The sequence below is a fragment of the Calypte anna genome, chromosome 9 (assembly GCF_003957555.1).
Source record: "Calypte anna isolate BGI_N300 chromosome 9, bCalAnn1_v1.p, whole genome shotgun sequence".
NCBI lineage: Eukaryota > Metazoa > Chordata > Aves > Apodiformes > Trochilidae > Calypte > Calypte anna.
Genome location: NC_044255.1, coordinates 10,418,050 through 10,439,794, shown reverse-complemented (window position 1 = coordinate 10,439,794; position 21,745 = coordinate 10,418,050). Strand labels below are relative to the sequence as shown.

General features: G+C 36.6%; 1 protein-coding gene across 1 annotated transcript; it reads left to right on the top strand.

The window, feature by feature from the left end:
• The first annotated feature begins 1,395 nt into the window (after positions 1–1,395).
• SLC16A14 (solute carrier family 16 member 14) lies at positions 1,396–9,491 on the top strand. The gene is made up of 4 exons (XM_008491040.1): positions 1,396–1,657; positions 2,486–2,629; positions 6,726–7,715; positions 9,343–9,491. The coding sequence occupies exons 1-4, from the start codon at positions 1,396–1,398 to the stop codon at positions 9,489–9,491; spliced, it is 1,545 nt and encodes a 514-aa protein (XP_008489262.1).
• The last annotated feature ends 12,254 nt before the right edge of the window (positions 9,492–21,745 follow it).

Genomic DNA, 21,745 nt, shown 5'->3' with positions numbered 1-21,745 from the left:
TCTGACTCTGTCTCTGTAGTAGTGTGAAGTACTTCAAGGCCTTCTCTGTATGTTTATCTAGAAATAAGAAAAAAGGAAAATAGTTTGGAAATGTAGTAACTTGAGAAGCAAATAACACTCATATATTTAAAGACAGCAGCCTGAATTTTCAGTTAATACAGGATCTGAGTTACTGTACTCACTGCCAGTGTTCAGTAGTTGAGGAGCTAGCCCTGAGATAGAGCTTCTGAGGGCTCATAGAGTATATAAGGAGGTTTTTTAAACAATTTTGATAACTTTGTTCTCTCTTTTGTCTATTGTGAAGCTGATGGCCATTTTTATTTCTCTGAACAAAAAAAAAGACAAAAAATTGCCATCTCTGGTAATTTGTATCATTAAATTTCTAGTCTCCATGGAAACCTCTGTGGTACTCCACAGTTGGGTAACATTTCAATATGTTGCAGCAGAAATCAGATGGAGAAAGACTGGGTTCTGCACCTTGCCTGTTAATTAATTAAAAATGGCTGCTGAATTTATTTTCACATGGTGTGACAATCTTAATTTAGAGTAACAGTGGAAGAAATAAAAGTAATCAAATTAAGCTATTGTTTCCTGATCCTACATACACCTGTGCTCATAACTCTGCCAGTCAGTTTGATTCTTTAGAGCATTGTCATTAATTTGGAAGAATTCTTTGGTTTTACTAGGATTATATGGATTACTGCTATGGAAACTGAAAGCATAATAGCAAACTGTTTGTCAAGCTGACTCTAATAAAAAGCTTTCCAGCGAGGTAGTAGCAATCCCTGTGCTTTAATTCATGTAAGCAAAGCATTTTGAAAATCAAGAACCTTAAATCTTTATCTTTCTGTCTTCACTCTTGTTCTTCCACTATGAAGGAAGAAATACGTCTCAGAACTGGTTTCCTCAGAAAAGATACTGTAACTTCGTCTGCCTGCCTCTTCAGGATTTCCTATTTTTATTCCAAGCTTTATCAAGTTGAACACAAGGAACATAATCTAACTGGGCAGCAGAAGGTGATACAGAGGAGTGTACAGAGAGTAAGCAGTGTGTTTTGTGACTTGGGACAACCCATGAAGAGTGAGTGCTCTTGGACACCTTCAGGTAAGTAAATGTGTAGTAATGGAAGTAATGCAATCTACTGTCAACCTCTAAATACTCCTACATAGGCAGCTGTGATAATAAGATACACGAAATTACATTAGCTAGAGAACTTTCTTAGCATTTCCATTTGAACAGTGGAAACCCCATATTCACTTTAGAACTGCACTAAACTGCAGTGGTGCAATACGGTACTGATTTATGCTATTGACTATAACCAAGCTATAAAATCTGATAATTTTGTATGAATTCTTAAGGTATTTACTTTATTTGTTTCAGAATACTGTGGAGAAAATGTATGCTAGTCGAGAGGATATTGGATATGATTTTGGAGATAACTCAAAAGTTGGAAGTAAGCCAATTAAGCATAGTCCAGACATCGATGCAAGATGGGCTTGGATGATTGTACTTTCCTCCTTCATTGTGCACATACTGGTCATGGGCTCCCAAATGGCCCTTGGAATACTCAACATAGAATGGCTTGAAGAGTTTAATCAAAGTCGTAGCTTAACAGCATGGGTTAGCTCACTCAGCATGGGCATTACCCTTATTGTAGGTATGTTCCAGAGTAATTTATTTCAAACCTACATAGATTTTAAGAATGTGTTTACCACTTATCCCTCATGTCTTTTCTTACAGTTTCTCATTTAGTTAGCAGAGGTGCCCAAGTTCTCCTGAGTTGCTTTTTAAAGTCAACAAGACAAAATTTGCAAGTTAGAAGGAGTATGGGGAAGATAATTACTTCAGTACACAGCATAAGCAGGAAAGGATGCCTGTGACTGCAAGGTCTCACTAGAATTAAGAAAACGTGATCTGTAAATCCTGTGGTCCTCCTAGTACTCTATCTGGGAGGAGAAAATACTGAATTGGGACAGTTCATATTTCAGTTTTTCAGATGAAGTAAGATTTATTTAAGTTGTGGTTGGATCTGACCAAAATGCTATCTAGAGGGGTAGGTTTGTGTGCATATGTATACACATGCCTTTGGCTCTCTAAATTAAGATTGAAATAATTGAGTTTAAATCTGCCTAAAATATTCCACTAAAAACAAAGTAAAATGTTTACTTTCTAGTTACTTGTGAAAAAGGCTTGCACTCATGTAGCATGAGTAATTAGAACAATGGTTTCAGTTTCTTCCTCTGTTCAATCCATCCCTTCCTCATGAGGCAATTGTTTTAAGGTTCTGTGTATAGTTGCTAAGTGTTTGGCTTAATTTTTCTTTCCACAATCTAAAAGAGCAATAGGGAAAATAAAGTGAATTGCATGAATAGCTCGGAGTTTAGCATTTTGTTTAAAACATTAGGAATAATCTTTTTGTGAAAAAATTATTGACAATAGTAGAGATTTAAATAAATAAGTTAACATTTTTTCATGTTTTTAACAGGTCCTTTCATTGGTTTATTCATCAACACGTGTGGGTGTCGCAAGACAGCTATAATTGGAGGGCTATTGAATGCTCTAGGTTGGATACTGAGTGCCTATGCCTCAAATGTGCAGTACCTCTTCCTTACATTTGGAGTGACATCTGGTAAGAGCAGTACTAATGTTTGAAATGTCTTTCAATTATTTTTTATTCTTCTGAAGGTTATCTGGGTGAGTAAAGAAGGAAGTTAGACTGTAAAATTACACTAAAGTTTCCTTCATGCTCTTTACAGCCTGATAACTTTTTCAGAAAACTTATTTACTCAGAGGATTGGACCCAATGATTTTTGTTGTGATTTAAATCTGCCATATGAAGATGGTATTTTCATCAGTTTCTCCCAAGTGGATATATTAGAGGGCATTTTTAATTAGAAGAATTAATATGAACAGAACTCCTAACAAGTGGAATTTAAAGATATACAGCTAAGTCCTTTGTCACATGAAAAAACAGCAAATGTTCTCTACAGGAGTTGCTCCCACATTAATAAAATACCAGATTATGAAAACTATTGTACTGCTTCAAAACCCATTTTAAAGGGGCCTTGTGGGTCACTGCTGGTAGGCAGCTAAGCTTCACACAGCTGCTTACTCACTCTCCTTCAGTGGATTCAGTGGGATGGGGGAGAGAATCAGAAGGGTAAAAGTGAGTTAAGGACAGGTTGATAGGTAAAGCATGCACAAGCAAAGCTAAATAAATACTTAATTCACTACTTCTCTTGGGAAGGCAGCTATTTAGCCATTTCCAGTAAAGCAAGGCCTTATCACGTGTCATGGTAACTTGGTTAGACAAAGGCCACAACTCCAAATGTGCCCCCTGGTGTGGAATATCCCTCTAGTCAGTTGGGTTCATCTGTCCCAGCTGTGTCCCCTCCCAGCTTCTTGAGCACCCCCAACCCACTCACTGTCAGGGCTGCGTGAGAAACAAAAGGCCTTGCTGCTGTGTAGACACTGACCAGCAACAACTAAAGTATCCCCCTATTATCAACAGTGTTTGGGTCACAAATCCAAAACATAGCATGATACTATCTACTGTGAAGAAAATTCAATGTGGCCACAATGCATGTGGCCATATTTTGGATATAGTTTCTAATAAAGGATATTCAGATTAGAACAACAACCCCTAATAAATATCAACTAATTTTACTACATATTTTTAAAAACAAAATCACCAAAATAAGTAATATTTTGTCTTTTTTATTGGATTAAGGTCTCTAGAAAACCTTTTGATGTGTATAAGAGCTCAATGAAAATATGAAAAATTGTCTGTTTAGGCACTTCCTTGGAAACCAACAGCTTCCTAAGTGCCTGAATGCTCAGTTTCTAGAAAGATGTGGCTTCTTGTGAAAAAAAAAAAAAGTTAATTTGAAGAAAATTATGTAGAAGAACCCAGTATTATCTACTTAAAGCAGTACTCCGTTTTATTCACTGTTTATTTCTGGAAAGAGATGTTGTTAGAAGATATGAAACAAAATGTTGCAGTGATACAAGTAAGTAATACAAAGTCTGGCCATTAATTATTATCTGAGCAATACTGACCAGTTCAAGGGGCTTTGAAATAATACTGACTCCACAGATAACATGGCCAGTTATGTTTGCAAGTGAGGCATGGTATTTATGTTTTGTGTGGCAGACAGAAGCATTATGAAAAAATGTTAATTATTTGCAATACTAGTGATAGCTTCAGTACCCCCATTTCCTCAAACTATCCGTTCACATAATTCCTTAGCAATCTGCAGAACCTCTGGACATGATTTTTTATCTATCTCTCTGGATGGAAAAAAGATGAAACCAGCAAGGATCACTGTGGTGGCTCTTTCACACCATCATAACATAGTTTTCAGTAATGTTTTAAATTCCTGAACAAAGACTAATAATTACAGGCAGGTTTCTGCCCTTTTCAGAATTTCTCTTTCCATATATTGTATATACTCAAGCAGACAGGAATCTACACCCTTTCTCTCAGCCCTTGCTGCTTTTCAGAAAGAACATACATAAAATACTAGACAAAAACGCAGAGAGCATACAGGGAATAAAGACAGGTGAAAAACATCTTCAGAAAAAGTCTGAGGCAAATTTTTACATGAGTTGCAGCATAAGTAATTCAGGCCAGAAGACCCCAGTAGAGATGCCTGAGGTGTTTCTTCCCGCTTCACGAGACCTCCCCTCACTCGACATCCTCACTCACTATCCCTGCACACGCCATCTCCTCACTCACCCATTGCCTCAGTCTGTGTCTCCTCACTCCCATCCCCTTGTTGACAGTCACCTCTGGAAGTTTCTTTCATGTTCTTATTTTTGCTAAATGGAAGACTGCTTTTATCCTATGGCAGCCGCCTCCTGCTGCGATCACCTCCGGGCCTCCATGCAGTGCTTACAGGCTTCCTCATGGCTCCTCTTCTCCCCATAGGTGACCCACCATCACACCAGATGCTCTCACACAGTGCTTCCTTACAGTCCCAACCTGGCCTCCTGCCTGCAGCCACCCTGCCGCCTCAGCTCCCTCCCAAAGTGCTGTTCACCTCAGGGCGTTTCCATCCCCAGCTCATCCCACTCTTGTCCCCTCAGCACCTGGACACCAGCTTCATCACAGCTCCTCAGGCTTTCTTCCCTTCAGTACGGGGGGGCAGAGGAGCTTTCTTTCCCCCTCCCACTGTGAAGCCTTGGGATGAATGCCTGGAACCCCTAGTGTCAGGGAGTCTCTGTGGGATGGGGGCAAAATGCCCCCGAGGCCCTGCTGGGGTGAGAGCAGAGCTGGCCCTGCGGCGGCCATTGTGGTGCTGGGTGACAAATCTGTGAGGAAGAGGAGCTGAGAGGCCTGTGGCCCTGTAAGTACCTGTGAAGGTGGCAGGCCTTTGCCTGTGGCTAGACTGTTCTGCTATGTAGCCCACAGAATGAAAATATAAGATAAAAACTTTTTTTAAAAAATGCTTTATTTTCTGCCCACGCAGGGACATGTGGTAAACACTAACACCAGCACAGCCTGGGCTGTGTTTTTCACAGCAGTCAACAGCAGGCCAGGCTGAGGGGGCAGGGAGTTTTTCCTTAGAGTTTGTGGCTAGGTCTGGGGAGGTAGACCTTGTGCAAAATAAAAACCTTATCGTGTATTTGTATAACAAATAAATAAATAGATCTAGTAGGCAAAACAGGTGAGCTGTGACCATCACAATGTTGTGACGGTGAGGTGCATTTTGTCAGGCTTTGCTGGAATAACTTCTCTTTCTCTGCTCTAATTGTAGCAATGTGATGCTGTAGTTACATGCAGCCATGTTATCAGCTATTTAGGAAAATTCAAAACACGCTTCTATGTTCCAGTCACAGTGAATTGGGAAGCATCTCCTGCATACATCTCTCTTACAGTTCAAATCCTCTCTGTTGGGAATTTGCTGTGCAAAAAAATGAGCATAAATGTTACTTTTAACGATATGTTTGCTCAACCCTCAGCACTTTCTACTTAAATAGGTACCATTAATACCGTGGTTTTTAACTACAGCTGAGGGATTTTTTACAAAATTGGAGATGCGCCATTTAAGAGTATGCAGCTACCATGTGGCTGTCTCTGGCTGTCTCTGCAGTGCCCAAAGAGAAACTTGGAAGCTGACCAAGGTCCCACCACTGGGCTAGCACCCTGTGCTGACTCCTGAAACATACCTCACAGTCTCTGTGGCTCCACAGTTATAAAGCACGGGCAAAAACTTGGTCTGGATCTTCATTGCTGGTGAAGTTAAGCAAAAGTAACAATATGTGCCCACTAAGCAATTAATCGTTGCTCATACAACCAAATGTGGGTATTACAAATGCTGATATTTCAAAATAGGTTTTGCTTGTGCTTTCCTCCATGTTAACTGTCACGAATTTAATGTGAAATGTTTGGGACTTAATGCAGAAATGAGGTAAAGGTTTTAATCTTCCATTTGTTTCAGTATTTTCAGCAATCATGCTGTTTTTATCTTCCATGTGTTTCATGTTTTTTAGCAGATAAATAGCAGCATTGCGTTCTCAGTGGAATGACTAATGCAAATTTTGGGAAATACTACAGGACAGAAATGGAAGCTAACATGAGAATAACATAAGAATAGAATATTTATTATTAGTTTTACTACTATGCTTGCTAAAAATTTAGGAATAAAACTGATTTGTTTTTTACCACTTTTTATCTTTTCAGCAAAAATTTCACATTGATTTAGAATTTTCTTTTTTCATAGGCATTGGAAGTGGCATGGTTTATCTACCTGCGGTGGTCATGGTAGGGCAGTATTTTCAGAAGAGAAGAGCACTTGCACAGGGACTCAGTACAACAGGAACAGGGTTTGGAGCTTTCCTAATGACTGCATTTCTGAAGTACCTCTGCACAGAATTTGGATGGAGAAATGCCATGTTCATCCAAGGTGCCATCTCCCTGAACCTTTGTGTCTGTGGGGCGCTTATGAGACCACTCTCTGTCAAAGATGTTGGCGAAAAATATGTTGCGAGAAGAAACAGTGAAGATAATCAGGCAAAAGGTCTGTCCCATTCTTCAGAGACTATAAAATCTAGCGGAATCCTCAGTGAAGAACTGGAAAAAAAAGAAGTGACAAATGAAGAAGTGCTTGACAGTGTCCAGCAAACAGAAATTGGAGGTAAATCCAAAAGTGGAAGGAATATGTATGGACTGCGCATTCTTAAGAGAGTGAGCCAGCTGACAGTTACATTCAGGAAGGGATTTGCAATATGGTCCTACAGCTACTTCGGAGCTGCATCGCTGTTTACCAATAGAGTCTTTGTGGCCTTTATAATTTGGGCTTTGTTTGCCTACAGCAGTTTCGTCATTCCCTTAATTTATCTTCCAGAAATGGTGAAGCAGTACAACTTATCTAGTCAGAACAATATATTTCCTTTGACATCCATTATAGCCATTGTTCATATTTTTGGCAAAGTGGTCCTTGGAATCATCTCTGATCTCCCTTGCATCAGTGCATGGAATGTCTTCCTCATGGCCAACTTAAGCTTCGTCACCTGCATTCTCACTTTGCCACTACTGCATACATATGTTAGCCTGGCCGTGGCTTGTGGTCTGATAGGATTTTCTAGCGGTTATTTTTCTCTAATGCCTGTTGTGACTCAAGATTTAGTTGGAATCAAACATCTTGCAAATGCCTACGGAGTCATCATTTGTGCCAGTGGAATATCTGCATTGTTTGGACCACCATTTGCAGGTAAGAAGTTCCAGTGACTAACCAACAGATGTCTGTGTAACATCTGTGTGGCTTGTTATATTATTAAACTTTCTTATATTATGAGCATATATAGTTAAGATTACAGCTGCTTCAAAATGGATCATAACACCTATCTTTAAATTGTACAGTTTTACAGATCACATCTGCTGGATACCAGTTCACTGTTCACACACTACAAATTACAATCCTTGCAAATCTATAACATTCTATCCTTTAATTTTTTTATGTTCTTAAAATATTATGCACTTTTTTAAAATGAGAAAGGTTTAACTTAATTTGACGTGTTTTTTTGTAGTATATGAAAAAATGATGAATATTTTTCATGGGAGGTAGATGTTCATATTACTCCTAAGAACTAGAAAGTGGTTTTGGGTGGCACTGCTCTAAGCTGCCATTGGATGCCTTGATTTAACTTAGCTTTGCCTTCCTTCAGCTAGAAATGTCTACTTTGGGCACTGCGTTGCTCATGATCTCTTCACTGCCATCCACAGCAGGGGGTAGAAGTGTATATGCATGTTATGCCTAAAGTTAATGAGGTTTGAACATGCATTCCTTACAATTTTTCTCATAGAAAGTACAGAAGAAATAAAGGTACCGATTCTCGCTACTATACTCAGCTATCTTTTATAGAGATGCAAATCAGAAGAAAGCAGTAAGAAACCTTGTAAGTAGTGGCTGAGGCTATCCAGGAATGGCACTAGGCTGAAGTGAAGCTATTAGCAGCACAAGCAATCCAGACAAGGGAAAACGCTCTCACCTTCTCTCCTCACCATCTCATGAGCCAGCATGATTTAGAAGAGAGCTTATCTGGTGCCCTTTGAAAAGGAGCAGTGTTTTACTCTACCATTTGTGCTTTCAGGCCCTCTCAGTCTGCAGAGTTCGTGTCTTTTGTATGTGGTTGTTAGTAAAGGAGACAGTAGGATGCAATTAGGTGATGTAAAAAGAGCTTTTAATCTTGAGGTTACATCTCAACTCAGCCAGAAGAGCGTGATGGAATTTTGCGATTTTGAGTCCTCAAGCCTTTCTGAAGTAACTTTAATGTATTTTCATAAAGGAATTAAGGTTGGAATGAGAGTCATTGCACACTGAGATTGTATCTCTTGAAAAAGTCTTTTATTGATATGTGAGTCTGTGAGAAAGCTGTTGGTAATGTTATGATTTGCACAAGGCACAGCATTTGAACTAGCCTGCAGTATTGTGCATTTTACAAAGATAATAGTACAGTGGAAGAAACTATTGGTCTGGGATCCCACAATGACTATTTTGAGGTTAAATCAGTGATAACTAGTCTGAAAAATGTACAGTTTTAGAAAGTTGCTTGGCTTCTTAGGATGGCACATAGAGTCGCATTTTAAGACTTCCATGATACTTCAGTAAGGGGATGGGTTTTGCACTGATTTTGGTGAATAAACAAGATTTTGTTAATGTATTTCCATTTGCAGCATCTAGAAGAGGAGACAATCACCACATATTTTTTATGGATTTTCCACAAAAATCTCTGGATTTGACTAAAATGTCATGAGAGAAATGTGCAGTATTTTTCAAGTTTTTCCTTGTACCTTGTTGTCAAGCTTTGTAACAAACATGTTTTGTCCTTATTTTGCAGGTTGGATCTATGACATCACAAATAAATACGATTTTTCTTTTTACATATCTGGCTTGCTATACATGTTGGGAACAGTATTTTTACTTATACAACCTTATATTCAAAAGAAACATCCAAAAGAAAAATCTACAGAAGAAGCACAAGTATAAGACAAATTCCAGAAGTTTTTTTACAGATTTCTTTTGTTTACATGTTTCTATTGTATGACAGTACAAAGCTGGTTTTCTTGAGAAACCAACCACATTGAGCTGTACTTCAGTGAAAAGCAGAAGTGCCCCAAAATGCTAATAAATTATTAGAAATACACTTTTAGAATTAGTTACGATCTTTTACTTTGGATCTAGAAATTACAGCAATTAAAAGCACCCTGCTAGTCTTAAAACTGGAACAATTCAAGGAGCCTTTTACTCTTGCTTCTCTTAACTTTCACCACTATCCATTGGTGAAACTCCATTGACTGCAGAGCAGTTACTGCTGATTTACAGTAATCCTACAAGACAATTTGATCAGGATATGAATGATTTGTAAAGGTCTTTCCTACAATATATTCTGTCTGATAGAAGATTAGTTAACTGAGTGTGAGAAAATAATTGTATTTCTTACCTGGCTTGTGAAGTACTGTTGCAATGCTAGTAGATTTCAGTTAATCCAATGTATTACAATTACTTATTTCTGTGATGCAAAACTGAAAAAAAGTTGCTATATTTTTCAGAAATGACTCTACTTCAAGGATTTTTAATTTTATTTTTTCAAGAACCAAGTGCATAATGAAGTAGCCATCATCAATACATAGGCTGCATTTTAAATGATACAACACTTCATGCACCTGAAGCTAAATAACCATAAAAGTAAAAAGAGGCAATATATGGAAAAAAAATTTTTAATCACAAACTGGAAGATGTTTTCAGAAACATTCTGAAGTTTCTGGCAGCTTTACATAATGAGAGGTATTGTAGAAGTGCTTAACACTGTCATTGACTCCCTCCATGGGACCTGTTTGTCAAGCAAATAGGACTAAAGAAAAAGAGTTGTGCAAAAGTTGGCCAACTGTAGTTTTAGAAAGAACTGGAGTACAATACACATTTTGTTACAATTTGTTACCATACAAATTTTGTTACAATTAATTTAGTAACAAAAACTGTTAAATTATGAGCAGTCATGTTGCTGCTCACAATGTTTCTCATGAACTCATCATATCTGAGATGTTTATGCACTAGAAAATCAGATACCGCAGAGATGAAGAGCATTTACAATACTCAAATAATTTTTCTTAAACAACATTTAGCACCCAGAAATTGATGCAGAATGTTCTGTGTGGTGGTACAAGAGTTTTCACAGCTTTAAGAAGTGAGTCTGATGTTAATTTTCCTATCAAATAAAAGTCCTGTAGGTTTTTTTCTGTTAGTTTTCTAAAAGTTTTTTTCATGACAAACCAGGCTCTTTGCTTAATACTGGTATATGCTGCTGGAGCTCTTTAAAAACAGTTCACACTATTAAAGACAAATACTGGGAAAACAGTTCAGTATGCCACAATATTGTTATACAGATCTTCAGATCTGCAGGACTGGTTAAAAAACTTTCTAAAAGGCAATTTGTATTGCTCTGTATTGCAGTTTTCCAGTGTTGCACTTCTTCAACTGTATGGCAGGCACATACTTTAAAATAGATGACTGAATGAGCCAAGATAAAGAAAACCCTAAGAAAGCCCCAAACTACTCTTAAGATTTAAATCAGTTCATTCACACAGGGTAGTTACATATGGCCTCTGAAATTTATACTAAAACAACTGAGGTGGCAGCAAACTGCAACACATGGTGCGAACACACAGTAATTCCTTAAAGTCAGCTTTTTTGTTGGACCAAATGTTCATGCAAGCTACACTTTCACATAAGTTCTTTTGTTACAGGTTTAATATTTTCTTATAATGAATGCTGCTGCTAGCTTATTTCAACTGAGCTATGTTCTATTGTTGAAATATATATATATCTTGAAGTGATGGTTTCCTTCAGTTTGAGGTGTTTTTTTTTTTCTTTTTGAAAGGTATGTACCCTTTATACTTCATTTTCACATATTTTTTTTTTTTCAAAATCAACTTTGTTTGTATATTACTGTAATCAGTAACGTGTTCACTTACATCTTTCTATAGAAGTCCTTACTGGGCCATATGATGCAAATAAAATTAGATCACCCAAAATTTCACTTTCTCTTAATTTACTAATTAAGTTCATTTCTTAAGCTTAAAAGTTAAGATTCTCTTGTGAAATGATTGTCCTTATTGCTTATAACAGACGGAAGACACTGTGTCATTGTACAGTATTTACCCATTGGAAATGAAACCAGCCAGAGCAGACTAACATTGATTCTCCTTCCAATAATTCCACTTTTCTAAACTTGTCATGGCAGGCACCCAAGTGGAGCTGTACTGGATTACTCTCATTTAAGTGTCGGGCATGCCTGCTACAAGTAGTAACAGACATAAAAAAACCCCAAAAGTTCTGGAATAACTTCTGTTACATGGTGCTGATGTAGCTGGATACCTTAAACTATTCAGTTCTCTGACTACAGCAAAGCTGTGTCAGGGTGTGTGCACTCCTCTTTTTGTTGTTGACTTCTGAGATTGCAGGCATGCAGCATGCCCAGATTCTAGCAAAGGAAAAACAGGGATTTTCCTGCTACAAAATTGATGTAGAAGTTCTGAAATTAAACTATATATGCATCTTGAAAGTTTTCTTTAAAGTTCTGCCTGCTCTCTGTCTCTCACCATTCGGTTGTTTCTATGGAAAACGGGCACTGTGAAGTTCAAAATAGTGGAGACTGGTTGTTGGTATACTATATTTGTATTGCTGAATACAGTGTTCTATCAAAAACAAAAAACCAAAAATAACCCCACAACAACCCCCCTTCCAACCAAACCAACAACAACAAAAAAAGAAAAACAAAAAAGAAAAGCCCAACAAAAAGCCAAAACCGAAAGCAAACAAACAAACAAACCCAAAACAAACCCAATACAGAAAGAAAAAAGGTAGTCACCGACATTTTCGTGGTTTCTTTTCCGTGCCAATGGCTTGGGAATTGTGTACTAACCAGTACATCTTCCCTTCGGGAACCAGCAAAACCCCCGGCTCCAGGGGGCGGCCCTGCCCAGGCGTTGCCGGCAGCAGCGATCCCTCCTGCGCCGGGAACCGAGCTCCCTCTGCTGCTCATACTTAGCAGCCTTTTTAAAAAAATTGTTTAATCTTGCCTGTTTTGTCTATCGAAGGACACTTTGTACAATAAACTAAACGAACCCTATCCTGAGCTTGTTCTGGGAGTCATCACAATATCGAAGATTGCTGAATAGGTGTCTGGAGGACTCACACAGAGCTCCAGCTGTGGGGCTGCACTGGGGCTCCTGCACAGGGTTTCAAAAATAGTATCTAGTGAAAATCTAAAATTGAAACGCATACTGAAAGCATCTGAATGCACTGGAGATCAGGATTTATGATCAGAACTGCCTGGCATACCCATTTAATTCAGCCTGTGAGATGTGTTGCACCGGATGGACACACAGAGCCCCTCACACTGCACAGTCCTGAGTGCAAGAGACTGTTGTATTTTTCCCTATTTGAAAATCTGAATATACTATTTTATAATTCCACATAGAGCTGTATTCCAGCCTACACATAAATTAGTCTGGAAATGAAAATTCATAGTACTGGGGCAAATTTTTAATTCCCTAAAAATACTGCTGAAATGAGAGAAAGGGATCATGGCATTACTAGTTTTAATAGATGATTTAATTATGCCAAAATATTGATTTTATTATTTTGTAAGTTATTTATTTATAGGATTTCCTTAAATTCCAGAATATCCAAGCTTGTGTTTAACTAATGGGAAGTTTATTGCCCTCCTCATTCAAATCCACTCACACTCTGCAAATGACAGATGGATTCACAATACACTAGTAAAACATTTCCTGGCTTCCTTTCTATCCATTCTCTTTTTCAGTTGTTTTTGTTCTTTTGTCCTTTACTGGTGGTTTCCCAGACACAATATCAACTGTTTTATCTTCAAACTGAAATAAAGCCCAGAATGCACCAAGCTTATCTACTTCCACCTGCCCTTCACCTCTAATGTTATGCTCTGTTTTCCTATTGTGCCATTTTCTCCTGAGCTTTATTTATACCATCTCCCACTTTTTGGTGCTCATTTGAACTCTCTTGATAAATCATCTATAATGTCTTTGTAGCCACACCACAGGAACAACAGTACAGCCATGCTGTCTTGAGCTGACAGCAATCTTCCCCAGAGCTTTTCTAGATATCTTGGGTCACAGAGCCTAAAAATAATACAAACCCTGTGAGTAATCTCATACTAATACAATTTGGAGAAGCACTCTGTACTAGAGACATGTCCTGTTCTCCAAATGAATAGGTTCATCTGTTTCTCTGAACTCTTTCAGGGAGTTTCTAGTTGTCACTTCACACTCCAGATGACTAAACCCATTTTTATCTTCCTCCCAAGGTCTAGGCTCCTACAGCACTCCTGGGGATAAGAATCAGATTATTTGTCTCTTTAATATTATTCTCTTTAATACTTTTCTCTTCTTATTTTTCATAAGATAACATCCACCCCCTGTCCTCGAGTTACTTCATCAGCCTTTTCTGAGACTCTGATTGGGAGAGAAAATGAAATTTTGACCACAAAAATAAGCTCCCTAGGTCACAGATCTGAACACAGAATCTTTCATTCCTCCGATTACCTGACCCTGCACAGACTAGGAAACTGGAATAGATGACATCTCCAGTGCCTTTTCAGCATACCCTAATGCTATGAATTTTTCTCTTTGCACCAACAAATGGACCCTTGTTCTCCTGGGACTTCCAGGGTATCCTCCCCTACTTGTTGCCCCCTCATGCATCATTAAGAAGCTATGCTAACCTCCCATCAGCCAATAGTAGCAAATTCTCTTATTTACTCTTTGAAGTTTCAATCCAGGGTGTTCCTACTATTTCCCATACTTCCCAGATAGCTGGAAAGAGCTTCCATGCAAAGAAGCATGATGTTCTTTCCCTTATACCTCCTTGCTCTAAGGTTTGCAAAAATTTTGAAAAAAAATCTCTTGTGCTCCTGTCTTTTGTCAAATAGTTAAAATTTAAGCTCTCTAAGAATGTGTCATTGGTTTGGCTGGTTTGGTTTTTTGTTGTTGTTGTTAGTGAGTGTAGTATAAATGGATTGAAGTTCCTAGAGATTACAATAATACAAACCCTAATGCAAAGTGTAGGTTTTACATTTCAAATATCTAATCCCGCATGTGGTATGTAGCACCCAACCATGGGTTAGAATGGAATTATCTGGATCGTTGTCTGTTTTACATGCAATAAAAGTGTGCAGGGTAAGCACAGTGTCTCTAACAGTCTTAATGAAATCTAGTTTTTATTGCACCTGTTCAGTTGTTTGGATACAGATGATTAATTTATTGTCTAAAACTTTAACTAAAGCAAATGGATTGATGAGTATATTAAATGTGAGATGAGTCACAACCAATGTGCTGCACAGCAAATCTAACAATGCTCAAGTAATTTGTAAGACTTTTATTTTTTTTCTTTTACCATTTCAATCTGTGTGAACCTTGAGAAAGCCTGGCAATATCCTTAAGCTCCAGAAAGGAAACCATGTACAAGAACAACAGGACAGGAAGCTGTTCCAGGAAGTCATAGTTACCTTGAAACAGTTTGAGGACATGTTCCAGAACTTTGGCACCAAACAATATAGCAATCTGAACTGGGATTAAAAACCAAAACAAAACCCAAGAAACAGCAGATTTGTAAAAGCCTGAAAATTCTGCCCTATAATCCCACATTACTCACACATAGCCCAAAAAACCAACCCCAAAACTCAGCTTAAGGTTGTTTTTTTTCCCAAAGTTTATTAGAGAAAAAAAAAAAATCTTATATTGAACATTACTAATTTATAGCATTTCAATTAGACTTAAGAGTTACAAATGACATCCTGGATACCAAGCAGTAAAACAAGGCTTTAATTAAAAAATTGTACCTTGTCTAGTATATGGCAAACTCGTCTCAGGTGAGGAACATTAAAACAGCAACAGAGCTGAGCTGAAAGTTTTCCAGAACCATTTTGTCCACTTTTCCACATCCATCCTTTATTTACATAAAGACAGTGCTATTTACTAAGGAGGAGGCTCATAAAAGAACTGAAAAATGCTTCAGTTATATGCTTTGGGGAAAATAATTATGCTCTGACACTGAGCCTCTTTAATTCTGCTTATCTTATGTAGGTACAGTTACACAACTAAAATGAAACTGAAGACACCTTTTGCAGTGACATCCAATTTGTGACTCATTGACTTTGTGATCCAGTACAACACCGAATTATTTTTCTATAGGTCTGCTCCTTAGCTGTTCCTCATCCTTCATTAATACAGTTGATTATTTTGGCTTCTCTATTGAACTTGGAACTTGCCCTTTTGAATTTAACATTGTTTCTTCAGAAGATTTATCTAGTTTATCAAATTGCTTTAATAAAAATATTAGTTCAATATGAACCATGATCTTGAATTTGTTTGCTACACTTCTAGTGAATGATCAGTGGTAAATTTTGGAACAGTCATCCAGATTAGTAAATTACTTATTTTTTCTTCTTTCCGTACAGAGATGCCGAGATAAAAACTAGAATTACTACTTTATTTATCATGAAACTATTCTAATTCATGCAAAATGGGTTTTGTTGTTGTTTTGGGGATTTGTTGTTTTATTTTTTTAACGAATTAAGAGTCTATCTACTCATGTATGTTAAGATATTGAAAAGAGACAGAAACAGATTTGAGGAAGTTGAACCTATATTGAATATAGGCAATAAGTGCATACAATTTTCACGCAGCAGTTTTCATTTCAAAATGTTTTGTCAGATTTGTTACAAAGCTCAAGCTTATGGGAATACATTTGTAAAGAACTTCGTTGAAAAAAACATTCAAATACATTTGAAAGAGCTTTTCAAATTACAAGATCCTAAGACTTATTTCTTCTCTTTTTGTTCCAAATATTCCTAAGGCAGAATAAGGCAGAATGTAGAAGGAAGCTATCACCTTATGTTCCTTTGTATCTTTGGGTAGATGGCCCAAGCTTTCTTTTCTGTTGATATATCATACTGCAAGTGGAAACAGTTTGCTGTTGGTTCTCATTTGCTTTTTTTCCTTTCCAAGCATCTCACATCAATACAGTTGGTAATTTTCCTCAAATTTCTTGTGCAAGTACAAAAATTATCTACATAGCCAACTAAAAATTGACTAGGTGATCTAATACAAGCTAATATATAAGAATAACCCAAATCTTCACAGACTAAGAATGACAATGAAAATGCTTGTAGTGTGCATCTACTTCATATTGAATGATTGAACAGGCTATCACATTTGCTGCTTCTTGGGGTTTTCTTTGAAATTGTTTATTTCTAGAAATAATTTATTTCTAGAAATAATAATGTGACCTGGTTTGGCTGTTTAAAAATACTTAGCAGTATTCATCTTGCTTTATGAGTGTATTTGCAGCTCATGATAAACTGTGAAATTGTATTGAAATTTTGTTCTTTTGTGAAATATTCACCCTGTCAGTGCTAGATACTGCTATCAAACTTGCAGGTTCTATTCACTCATCTAAATATTTAATAGACCTCTCTTCTCTTGCCCTACCCTCTCGTCAATGCATTTTCCATCTTTGCAAAAACATAATGAAACTCCAGCCATATGCAAAATCTTGCTCTTCCCTGTCTTCCTTGCTCTTCTTCTATCAAGACTATGAAAAGAAACTTTACGTTACTTCACTTCCCAGAAAGAAAAGAAACCATTTCAAAGCAAACAAGGATGGCTACAGCTGTATGGTAGTTAATATAAATTTACTAAAATGTTTAACAAATGTTTATTACAAAATGTTTACTTCTTCAGTCTTCTATTGGATTATACATATATATACATATATATATACACATATATATACAATATACATATGTATGTATATTGATAAAATGTTTCATTTGCATGGGGTCTATACTTGCTATAGCCATTAGAAATTATTTAAGCACCTTTTTTTTTTTCTAACAATTTTCCCCCCAAAATTTCCAGCCATGGGAAAACAGATGAAATCTTAGGAATGAGAGCGAGGAGATAACAAAAGGAAATACTTACACTTAACAACAGTTAGACATTTTGCTGGTAGAGGTGTATCAAATATTTAGCAGTAAACCACAGGTCTGGTGATGGGTCTTTCATTTGAAACCTCATTTGGTGAAAAATTCAGTAGAAATAACTAGAATGTTTTTCCATTATATATATTTGTGGAGAACTATAGGGAAAAAGAATTCTGTGAATAGTTAGGATAACAGCAGTAAAGCTCCTCTAACAGAAAGTGAAAAGGAGGTGTAAAACCATCTAATTGTATGGAACAGCAAGAGCCATGGACAGAAATAATACCAATACAACATTACACCTTTTCATAAACACAGTAATTTTTAAATCATAACACTTATATTTATGTTAACATTTTTCAAAAAACAGAGCACTGTTACTTTATATTAAACTTTTACTAAAAAACAGTGAAAACCCCATGTATGCTTAGATAATTTTAGAAGGAGTAAGAAATGACCAAATGTCAAGAAAGAATGACAAGTATTTGTGAGGTCCTAAAAATAATAACAGGAGAAAAATGTGTGTTAATAGGAATTTAACTTTGGAATTACTGAACCCCAGTAATCTAAACCAGATGTTTTATTGTGACATTATATTAATATAAAATACCACAGGAAAATCTTACCATATAAACAATGAGAAATAGACCAAGCTAAAATACTCACCAATAAATATCAATATAACTGATATTCACATACAATAAATGTGACTATAAATATAAAAACAGTTTTTATGAGGTAAATTAAAAATAGGTTAAAATTAAATATTGAAAATAAACCTATGGAAAACTATTGCTAAAATTTCACTATAAATTCTATGTAATTCTTGATAAAAAATGTGGAAGTCTACTTATTTGAAAGCTCAGGTTTATAAAAAGTGACAAATTGAAAATGGAGTGCAGGTCTTTGCCTCAACCAACGGAGTGATTATAAACACCTACTGCAAAAAAAGCACAGCACATTTAAAGACTCCCTGAGCACCAGCCAGATTCAACAGGCAGGTCGGTTTCTATTGGTTCATGATATATTAATATCCCTTCTAGCCAAAACAAGTAATAATCACTGGAATGAAATATTTATTTTGTTACAGACTGTGAGAGCTGATTACAACTTTTTCTGTGGTTTGTGCATATATCCAGTCACTTGAGCTCAGAACTTTGCATCACTGTGGAGCTAACAGCAGTAACTTCCACTCTCTGACACAACTGCCTAAGGAAGTGTCACGGTTTTCAAATTCACTTGAAAATGGTCAGTTGTGAAAGTTACAACAGTTACAGGAACACAAACCAAAAGATAGAAATGCAGCCCACATTAACTCACTAGGGCTAAAGATCTCTTAGATTGTGTTGTAGGAAGTTTTAGATTTTAATAAGAAAAGCAAAGCTGTGTAGGTCTTATTTCAGATCCTAAACAAAGACACACTCAAGTTTACTCTTGAAAACAGTATTTTCTATTAAAGAAATTTTACCCTCTCTCCTACCTCCTGAGATGGAGGACTTCTTTGCCTAAGTGTAAATAACATGATGTCTGCCAAATAATATGATGTCTTCCTTATCCATGATAAGGAAGACAGAAATTCCATTGGAAATGGCATATTTCAAATTCATCATAAAAATATGATAAATAAGAAGACACATCTGCAACTAAAGTTTTTGGTCTGCCTGTACATAATCAGAATACAAAGGCAGCTGATTAGAAAAAATACTTATAAATCTCAGCAATGCAGAGTGTTTGAGCACTATCTAGTCTTGTGGACTACGAAAGCCTCAGGTGTTAATACAGTGGCTGCAGGTGCAGTTATGAGCTTCTCCATTTTCAGCCCAGGTCATAGATCAGACCTCAATTATTAGCTGCAGTTGTTGAATTAGAATGTCTTTGGCTTCACATTTTTAGGAGACTGTGTCCTCTGTGAGCAGTGATCAATTATATCTTGTGATAAAATATCTCTTCAGAGTAATCCATTACTGAGAACTGAGATTATAAGAAGATGCAGAGTAACAATTCCTTGGGACACAATAGTCCTGTGGGACTTGGAGAAAAAGCATTATTATTTCAGATGCTCTCAGTGGCAGGTCTGTCAAGAAAAGGTTGGAAAACAGCTCTATAAATCTGTGTTTAAAGGTTTATTTACTGATGTGTCTTTCTTTTTCTGGCTGTATGCTCCGAAACTCGTGTCACACTTGTGTAATCCGGGTACCTGTGGCATTTGGGGTTACTGATGTTTAAGCAGATTGGGAATACAGGTGGCTCATGACATAGCCATAAAGAGAACTGTGCTGGCATAGAGCATTATAAGGGCTGAGTTGTTTTCTGGCCCATTTTTGTTGCTAAAAGTTCCATAGTTATCTTAAAGTGAAACTACCAGCGTTGCTCAGACTTATCCTATGTTTACATTTACTGTTATGTCTTTTGTTTTTCAGGTATTCATACATTCATTTATTTTAATAAATTCATAAAATACATGTTAGCAAAAGCAATATCTTTTATGAAAGTTATTACACGTAAATTTTGCTAGATTATTCCATTATATACCACAGCAATTTTACAATAATTATCATATGACTATGAAACATGAATCATACAAACAATCCTCCTGGTATTCTTAAATTTCTCCAGGTCTTGATTCATAAAAAATTCATCCCTCCCTGAGATTTTTGCACCACCTAAAAATTACCTGCAACTGTGGGAGAAAAAAAACCCAAACAAAAAACCCCACAAAACCAAAGACAAAATTAATATCAAGTACCATAAGATAAATAAACTGCTAAGATTCAGGACTCTGGTTATGTAAATATCACTGTGTTCCCCAAACAAAATTATCATAAGAGATCAGACCATGGTGACATTACCAGCAGCCCTACAACATGCTTCAAAGGACAATAAACATCCCATAATGCACCTAGACAAGTGTGAAATATTTTTATGAAATGTTCTCAACCACCAAGTGCAAATTGTGCACAGAAATTAAAATACATTTAATGACAGATCAACTTATGAAACTATAAACACTCTCTTTTTGCTTTCCAGTTAGTCACAGAAACACAATTCATCAGGCATTAAATTACAAGGTTAAAAAGAAATAGCCATTCCATTGCTCAGGCATTCACAAGTGGCCATATTGGAAGTTAAACTGTTACTTTAATGTTTTGTTAAAATTGAAAATAACAGAAAAGTTCAAAGCACAGCCAGAAGACTCTGGAAAAAGCTCTCCAGAAATGCATTCAACTCATTTTCAGCCAGAAAAATAAAAGAAAACTTGCATTGCAAAGCACGCAACTGAGACAAGTTAAAACAAATTGTGAACTATGTAGCTATGAAATTAGGGAAAACAAGTGGCCCTGGCTATGAGTAATTTTCCCAGAGTTGTCTTAAAACATTACATATGTGCTTGAACAGTGTCAGCTTTTGTTGCTGAAACAGCTGGGCTTAGAGGAAAGTCCTAATCATGTCTCTTCCTTCACACAATTTGCTAGCAAAGCTCACACTCCAAGCCCAAAAGATTTGCTGTTGTAGGCAAGGTTAAAAACCAATCTTATAATCCTTCTAATATTAATCTGTTTTATTTCCTTTCATTTCACTGACATAAGTGAGGATTTTACATTCTTCTCTGAATAGGTGGATTCCTGGTGTACTGAGAAGTAAGACTGAGAAATGAGAATGCTAGTGAGGTCTATGCTTGTAAACACACACACACACGTTTCTGAAAAAATGCATTCTGTATTCTTTTTCTGGTTGGCATGTAGAAGAGGAAAATTAACTAATTTTTTTAAAAAATAGAGTATTATTATTAAACAAATAATAAATTTATTATTACTGATCCTAGACCTGACAACAGTGGTTTACAACTCTCAATGTGATATTTAGCTTCAGATCTCTCTGGTACTTCAATGTAAAAACGTAGATTTTAAAGCTGAAAAGAATTAAGTGTTTGTAATTGCAGTGAGCTGCATTCACTTTTAACATAATTTTCAAATTAAATCTCAGATTACAGATAGTATACTGAGGCAAGCTCACACCAGTAATTTCTCTGCTTTTCAAGTCCGGCTTGTCTCCTGTTGATATCTCAGATACAGTAATAGTAAGAAAGTTGGAATAAAGTCTTAACATCTATATTTCAATGTCAAATACAGCTAAAAGTCATCCCTTTGATGTTTATTGTGGCTAAAATGGGGGTAACTGTAATTACAAAATCTTATTTCTGATAGTATACATACAAAATGGCTTT

Excerpts from the sequence above, each read along its gene's own strand:
- SLC16A14 (XM_008491040.1), top strand. The coding sequence starts at position 1,396 with ATGTATGCTAGTCGAGAGGATATTGGATATGATTTTGGAGATAACTCA. Across the intron at positions 1,658-2,485 it reads GGGCATTACCCTTATTGTAG|GTCCTTTCATTGGTTTATTC; the intron begins GTATGTTCCAGA and ends TGTTTTTAACAG. Across the intron at positions 2,630-6,725 it reads TACATTTGGAGTGACATCTG|GCATTGGAAGTGGCATGGTT; the intron begins GTAAGAGCAGTA and ends CTTTTTTCATAG.